General features: G+C 51.3%; 1 protein-coding gene across 4 annotated transcripts in view; it reads right to left on the bottom strand.

Annotated features, from left to right (window-relative positions):
• Positions 1–1,607: 1,607 nt before the first annotated feature.
• Positions 1,608–8,371, bottom strand: part of LOC102253994 — a 44,472-nt gene continuing 37,708 nt past the window's right edge. For 2 of the 4 annotated variants that reach the window (XR_313657.2, XR_001362339.1), the window contains one exon: positions 4,696–5,074. Coding sequence is in view for 1 of the 4 variants with exons in the window: in XM_014540584.1 (XP_014396070.1) it covers positions 1,984–1,996; positions 4,912–5,074 (176 nt within the window). In the remaining 3 variants the exon portion in view is untranslated. Of the gene's footprint in view, positions 1,997–4,695; positions 5,075–6,356; positions 6,910–8,371 lie in introns of those variants that run through there. The other 2 variants (XM_014540584.1, XR_001362338.1) reach the window with 2 other exon arrangements.

The following is an 8,371-nucleotide window of genomic DNA, read 5'->3' as shown; positions in this document are numbered from 1 at the left end:
TTCTCCAGCGGAACCTGTCACAGAGTCTGTCCACTTCGGCGGAAACAACGCATCTGTCTTTCAAACATAAACATTCACCAGGCGCCCGTGAGGCGGAAGACCTACAGTAAAATGAGCTGGCGCGGAGGTCGGGGTGTCCACGGAGGAGGTCTGGGGTGTCCACGGAGAACAACGCCGTGACACATCACCAGCTGTGGGACAAAGGTGTGACGGCCGTAGGCAGTGGTCCCTGCCTCACACCAGAGGGACCCAGGCAGGGCCTGCACAGATGTCCGTCCGCGCTTCCCCTGTGCTGGGGCCCACCCTGCACGTCCTGGGTCCCCGCTCCTCCACTGCCAGGTCACCCTCAGCAGCGACCAGGCCTGTGTCTTCCCGTCGATGCCAGCTCACCCAGCCCATCTCTCCTTCCCAGGTGTCACCCGGCCTCCTCCAGGTGCACCTGGTCCCAAGACTCCCTTTCCATTCACTCTCAAACACCAGCTTGGTTTGCCTTTGTCCAAAATCAAACCAAAACCAAAACCTAGCAAAACAACAGATTCTCTACCTAAAAAATGGTCACAACCTTGTCAAATCTGATACTTTCAGTCCTAATTTTGCAGAGCACATTTGAAAGAATACACACCTGTCCCCACCAAGGGAAAAATGAAAACAAAACATCTGTGCTCTTGGCTTGCTGTGCACCTTGGGTCTCGCAGTGCCTTCCTGCTGGTCCCTCCCCGTCCAGGGGTAACACTGCCACTCCCTGTGGGTCGTGGGCCTCTCCCCCTCTCCTGAGGGACCTCGCCCCTCCCCAGCCCTCTCCTCTTCATCCAGACTCCCTGAGGGTCCTGCTGACTTGGCTCACCTTGCAGGAACTGCAGGTACACAAGCTGTCACCCCAACCTGGGACCCAAGCCACTTTCCTCCAGCCCATTCTTCATTCAACACTGCAGTGGTCTTTTGAAAATGCAAGTGTAATTTGACGGTGTCATCTAATTCCTTACATTTTAAATGATTTTCCTAATGGATTTAAGATTTTTTAAAAACCCATACTCTTTATCAGGTCCTGACCCTGCAACACACAATCTGCCTCTAGTCCATTTCCCACAACTGTGTTTTTCTCCTATCCACCATTCCCTGTGTTTTGGTTACATGTAGTTTTTTATGTTTTACACATGAAATTATTTTCATCACAGGGGTTCCATACATGCTGCTCCCCTCGTCTGGATGTCTTCACGGACAGTTTCCCTCTCTCCATCATTATTACATGGAGAGAGGCCATTAATGAGAGGGAAGTGGTTCAGGGAGGGTGATTTCCACGATATTCCTGGGGACACACGTTCCTGGGAAGCTACGTCCGCCTAGAAAAAGGCTACAGACACTGACAAGGGGGGTCACTGATATATGGAGGGACTTGAGGCAGGAGGTGGGCCGAGGGCCCAGGCAGAGGGTGCACCTTGCGTGAGAGCCCAGGCATGTGTTTGGTTTGACAAAGGGATGGAGGAACAATGGGTGTAGGAAGTGTGTCCTGAGAATGAAAGCTAAGACCATTCACAACCCAAACTGTGGTGTGACCTTGGGATCCAGGAGCTACACATTAACCAGGAACTCGCTTCTGAAAACAGTCCCTGCATTTTTTAATTTTTATTTTTGGTATAATCCATTCTGTGGCGTTTTTAAACGATTAGTTACAGTGTTTTGTTGCCCTGAGCCCTGCAGATCACTTCTTTTGTGCTGAATCATAAAGTTCTCATGAAGTGACTGAAAGAACGGTCACTGCTACCTTCTTAGCTGGTCCCAGTCGTGGAAACCAGCCGAGAGGCCTGTGATGTGCACCTGCTCTGGGTGTGGCCTTGGAGGCTGGTGGCAGCTGCTGCAGCCGTGGGGCGGCTGAGAAAGCCACTGACTCTCTGCGCCTCAGCTTCGTCCCCTGTGAACTGAGGGTGTGGGCGTGGCCCTGACGCCCTCCCATCGTTCTGTCGATGCTCTTTGACCTGTGCACTTCTATTGCACAGACCTAAGCGGAAGGAAAACAGATCGATTGCGAGTCACTCTCTTTAATACAGAGGTTTTCTGAAACAGAGGCTCACACCGACAGACCATCACTTCAGCTGTTTCCGAAGCAGATGCCGATCCTGTTTCTCAGCCCCAGAGAGAAGACAAGGCACTCCGACGGTGACAAGTCACCCTGCAGGAGCTCGGTGCTGGCATAGCTCTGTGCTCCTGGGGAACTGACTCTCTCCCAGCTCCCAGGTCTCTCTATCTCTAGAATGAAAGCCCCACAGAGTCCTCTCCCAGTGGCATCGTCCCAGGCCCTGAACCCAAGCCGGTGCTTTGGCCTTCACTCCCTGGCATGTGACAGAGCACTCAGTGCAGGAGACGCTCTGGCCTTGAGCATAAATGACACGTGTGCTCCCTCGTGTCCCTGCAGATCCTGAACCTCACCTGGAGAGGGACGGATTCAGCGCCACCGTGGTCCCATCAGGAAGCCTCTGCCCAGGGTTTGGTGCAGGCGGCATACCTGCCTCACAAGTGAGGGGTTTTCCAAACCAGCCAGCAGGGCCCAGTCACAAAGGTGACAGTACCTCTTGTGCTCATTAGTAGCTGTGCTTCTGAGAGGTTTCATGCTCAGATGCTCTAAGGCAGCGGTTCTCAACCTGTGGGTCGCGACCCCTTTGGCGGTCCAACGACCCTTTCACAGGGGTTGCCTGAGACCATCCTGCATATCAGATATTTACATTACAATGCATAACAGTAGCAACATGACAGTTATGAAGTAGCAAAGAAAATAATTTTATGGTTGGGTCACAACATGAGGAACTGTATTTAAAGGGCCAGAAGTTTGAGAACCACTGCAGGGCTGCCTGATCAGACAGGAGGAGGTGCTGGAGCAGGAATAGACTTTCCACCTCCTGTGAAGCACTGGGTTTTAGACAAACCCGGTGCAGCCGGGCGGCACCGGAACACGGCCCAAGACCCTGGGCTCTGGAGCCTCCTCCTGGGGTGTGGGCGCTGCAGTGCACTCTGTGCACACACACCCTTCTCGGAGGCTGGAGTCTCATCTCTGTTGCAGGTGCATTTTTGTTAGGAAACATTCTTGCTTGGAGTGGGCTGTGTGGCAGGGCCCCAGACACCGCAGACGGCCGACCAGGTGAGAAGGTCCCGGGAACAGGGCTGGCGTGAGGTGCATCCCGAGTGGAGCTGGACTCCCTGTGACCTCCCAGGCCTCCCTCCTCCCAGCCCGAGCCAGCACACAGGGTGAGTTATGCTGCCCTGCCCCTGCCTGCCCGACGGAAGTGTTGACATTGGCTCAATGTGTCTTCTCTCCCATAACACAGTAACAGGTGTGTAGCCCTGAGATTAGGTGTGGGCAGCAAGGAGGTGTTTGGAACATGTACATCTTGGCCTTTTATTAACTATTGCTGAAAAAAAATCACAAACCAAAAATGTGTCAGACTTTCCAAAGAAGTCCTGTCCTTTTTAACTGTGGCCACTTCCCATTCACCTAAAGTGAGTGTTGAGCCACGGAAAAGATCATATTCTGCCAGACATCCCTGAGGTGATCTGGAAGGTCTGAGGTTCTCCGGCCCTGGGGTCCATGCTCACCTGGGGGCTGAGGCTCACCTGGAGGCTGTGCTCACCTGGGGCCTGGCACCTTGGAGTCACACTGGCCTCACCCAGCCCAGAGCCTACTCAGTACTGCTCTGTGCTCCTCTGACAAATCTTGTTTGTTCCCTCTCTGATTTTTCTCTTTATTCTCATTTTTTAAACACATGTCGCCTTATATAAAACTAGAGGCCTGGTGCACAAAATCCGTGCAGGGCGGGGGGGGGTGGGCCCCCTCAGCCCAGCCTGCACCCTCTCCAATCCAGGACCCCTCAAGGGATGTCCGACTGCCGGTTTAGGCCCAATCAGGATCAGGCCTAAACCGGCAGTAGGACAACCCCCTCACAATCCTGGACCACTGGCTCCTAATCACTCACCTGCCTGCCTGCCTAGTCGCCCCTAATTGCCCCACCCCCTGCCAGCCTGACCGCCCCTCACTGCCTCTGCATGCCGGCCTGATTGCCCCTAACTGCCCCCCCCCCGGCTGGCCTGGTTGCCCCCAACTGCCCCCCTGCTGGCCTGGTTGCCCCATGCAGACTTCTGTTCAATCGTTTGGTCATCCCTCACTAACCCCCCTGCCGCCTGGTCATAGGCAGCCATCTTTGTGAGGGTGTGAGGGTTAATTTGCATATTACCTCTTTATTATATAGGATTATCTACAGAAACCTAAACATGAGAGCCTTTCCTGTAATGTGAGCATTTGCTGCTCTGAGGTTTCTCGGTGTGGATGTTGGGGCAGCATTGGCACCCCGAGGCAGCCCAACCTGGCCCAGGTCACCCATCAGGGGAGTCACTGGGGCACTGAGCAGTTGTATGTGAATCTGCTGAGGTTCCGACCCATTGAACCGGTCTGTGCACTTGGTAGGTTAGTAAATCCTTACACGTGCTGGGTGGCATTCATTTCTTGAAAACCAGCCTGGGCAGAGAGAGACAGAGTGGCCTTTGGGACCAGGCAGATTTAGGTTCAAACTCTTCTTTCTCTGACGCATTAGGTTTTGACCCAGGCAGCTGCTCTGTGTCACCACACCTCAGCCCCTCAATCCATTCTGAGTTCATTTTTGTACACAGTGTGAGAAAGTGATTAGCTTCATTTTGTTTACATGCACCTGCTCCAGTTTCCCCAACACCATTTATTGAGGGGCCTGTCTTTCCCCCATTGAGTGCTCCTGCTGTTTCTGTCTCAGATTAATTGACCACATGGGTATGGGTTCATTTCTGGGCTCTCTGTTCTGTCCACTGGTCCACCTGTCTGCTTTTTGGACCTGTATTTTACTGTTTGGATTCTGAGAGTTTGTCAGCATACTTGGATATCAGGGAGTGTGATACCTCCAGCTTTGTTCTTCCTCCTCAAGACTTGGGGGCTTTGGTGGGGGAGCCACATGGTTTCCGACATCACTTCCAGCCTCACCTTCTGTGGTCCTTGCTGAGTGGGTCTCTGCCCATCCCAATAGATGCCCACAAGGACATTCTCTCTTTGGCACCTCACCACCTGCAAGGAAAACCCTGTGAGAACACGTCCCTGGCACTCTGGGTACACGCCTCGTTCAGAACTCTGGATGCTGCAATTCTGACTTGCCAAGCAGCTTAGCAAACACAGTCCTCAAATCCTGATCACGTCATCCTGACTTGTCCCAGCCTGAGACCTGCTGCTCACCTCCAGGCGTGTCGTAGAGTCGCTCCAGGGGTCACTCAGGGAACCGCGGCCCGGGCACCAGCCTGGCCTGCTCTGGGCTGACTGACTGCTTATTTGCTACTCTTTTACTCTTTCCCTGAGTTTGACAAGGGACTTCTGAAAGCCCAGGGAAGCAGGCGATCCCTCACAACAGCCTCTGACCAGAGGAGGCCCGGTCCTGAGGCCCATTTGTAATATGTTCTGCTTTTCATTCTCTTTAGACCTCAAAGCTTTAAGCTGCCAGGTAAAGGCTCTCTAGGGATTAAAGTAAACCTCTCAGTGAAAAAATATGCCATTTATAATTTGCATGTTGCTTCTTTTTAAATAATTTGGATTTGGGTTTCCATTTATGGTTCAGACAGATTGGCCTCCCTCATCTCTGTCATCTATTTCCTTGTCAACAATTTATTATCTCTCCATCCATCCATCCATCCATCCATCCATCCATTCTGACAGACTATTTGATCCTCCTGTTAGAATGTGAACCCTTCGTGGCAGGCAGCTGTGGATGCCCGGTGCCCCGTGCAGACCCCAGCTCTGCAGTGAAGGGTTGTCCTTGACTGAAGTCACGGTTGCTGCAAGACCACCAGGTGGACAGCAAGATGGGTGAGGAGACCCTGTAATTTCATGTTCTGGCCCATCAGTGGCTCCCTACTGCTTCTGCAACCAGAGTTTAAGCTTCTAGCCATGAACTCAATGTCCTTCTTATTTGATATTTCTAACCTGGAACACTGAACTAGAATGTAGGTCTATTTATTTCATCACTAAAAAATGCAAGCAGCCCTAGCTGGTGTTGTTCAGTGGATAGAGCACTGGCCTGTGGACTGAAGGGTCCCAGGTTCGATTCCAGCCAAGGGCACATGCCTGGGTTGCGGGCTCCATCCCCAATAGCAGGCGTGCAGGAGGCAGCCAATCAATGATTCTCATAACTGATGTTTCTCTCTCTCCCTCCCTCTCCCTTCCTCTCTGAAGTCAATTTAAAAAATGTTTTTAAAAAATGCAAGCAAAATTCCCACACCAAGCCACTGTAGATCACCTCACTGCTTCTTATGTTATTGAATTTTCCAAATTGCTAACTGAAAGGTAAGAACTTCTTTACCCAAAGACAGAAAAGACAACTGCATTCAGCCACACCTGGGCCCTCACACCTCCCATGGGGTCCACACAGGAAAACAGGAGCTTTGCAGCACCCGGGACTTGACCATGGTCTTCATGGAAATAGAGTGATCTACTTATTCTCCTTGAGAATGCCTGTCTTTGGATGCTTGTATAGGTTTGGGCATAAGCTACACCCCAGTCAGCACCCTGATTGACGGGTTTGATGCCCAATCCCAGCAGCTCAAAACCAGGCAGCCACCAAGAACAAACTTCAGTCATGAGTTAAGTTACGCAAAAGGTTACAAACAGTGCTGGCTGTGTTATCTGTGCTCATTCTCCAATGATGGTATTATTAAAACAGAGAAAAAACATTTTCAAGCAAAAGATTGATGAAACACTGAATGAAAAATAATGTCCTAAGTATTCAAAACTCTTTTTACTGCATTCCATCTTCAGGAAGACCTAGAGCAGCGATGTTCACCTATTTTCATCTCACGGCACATAAACTACTTAGCAAAGTGCTGCGCACCCCAATATACATATTTCTGGCCGATCTGAAAAAAAAGTATTATTTTGATTCATTCAATCCATTCCTACTTTTCTCAAAGTCGCTCAGCAAATTGGGAATGGCTATTGTTGTACTGGCTGTTGTCTTTTTTTTTTTTTCTCACAATCTAAGGAAAAGAGGCCAGTGCTCCTGAGTAAAGAGTCAGGTATTAGTGTATGTTTTACAAATTCTGTGGCACACGGGTCGGAAATCGCTGACGGGGGCCCTCTGATGCCATGGGACTCGCCGATGTCACTTCTCTCCTCATTTGTACTCGTGATGTGATGAGTTAAAGTCAGGAAGAAAGGAAGGAAAAGAAAGAGATGGAAAGTGATCACGGGCAGATGCTTGCTTATTGTTTCTAGAGTGTTCACGTTCATCCTATATAATAAAAGGGTAATATGCAAATTGACCCTAACAGCAGAGCGACTGGGAATCACTGGTCACTATGACACACACTGACCACCAGGGGGCAGACGCTCAATGCAGGAGCTGCCCCCTGGTGATCAGTGTGGTCCCACGGGGGGAGCTCTGCCCAGCCACAAGCCAGGCTGACAGCTGCCAGTACAGCGGTGGTGGCGGGAGCCTCTCCCGCCTTCTCAGCAGCGCTAAGGATGTCCGACTGCAGCTAGGCCTGCTCCCCGCTGGCAAGTGGACATCCCCCGAGGGCTCCCAGGCTGCCATAGGGATGTCTGACTGCCAGCTTAGGCCCAATCCCCCAGGGAGCGGGCCTAAGCCAGCAGGTGGTCATCCCCCGAGGGGTCCCAGACTGCGAGAGGGCACAGGCCAGGCTGAGGGACCCTCCCGAGTGCACAAATTTTTGTGCACTGGACCTCTAGTAAATTAATAATAAAAGATAAAACATACTTTGTCTTTAATACAGAATATACACTACTGCACTCCCCTTGCAAGTAGCATGTAGGAAAAACTATTTAGAAACTGCAGTAACTGTGTGGTCTGATGCTTTATGGCACCACCGGCCCCGCTGCAACCACACTCGACACTCACCCACAGAAAAGGGCAGTGCTCGGTAAAGCCTTCCTGTCACTCCAGGACCAGTGACCAGTTTACAGACTAGGAACCAATGTTTGGAACAAGGAGACATCCCACTCACACAGGTGCCCTCCCGTCTGCTGGGAGCCTGCACCCACCTATTAGTGAGACAAGACAGGCCACACGCCTCACGTCGCCATAGCTCTTCCTCTCTGTTGTGTGTAATGAGGTCATTCTATGTGCCGTTCTTTCATGAACAAATGAAACTGAGCTGCCACAGTGACTACCGCTCCTTCTTTTTAAAAGCAATTACAAGCTTTTTATTCACTCAGATTGAGGTACAAAATTTGGTTTCCTCAAAGTCGCTCAGCAAATTCCGGGTTAGGAAAGGGCTTCTCAGCCCCCAGCACACACTCTGCCTGATCCTCACGCATCTGACATCTTCTCCAGAATTCACTCTGAGGGATCCTTTCCTC

Source organism: Myotis brandtii, unplaced genomic scaffold (assembly GCF_000412655.1).
Source record: "Myotis brandtii unplaced genomic scaffold, ASM41265v1 scaffold247, whole genome shotgun sequence".
In the NCBI taxonomy this organism is placed as follows: Eukaryota; Metazoa; Chordata; class Mammalia; order Chiroptera; family Vespertilionidae; genus Myotis; species Myotis brandtii.
The sequence above is the reverse complement of the archived record's forward strand: the minus strand, read 5'-3'. Positions and strand labels throughout refer to the sequence as shown.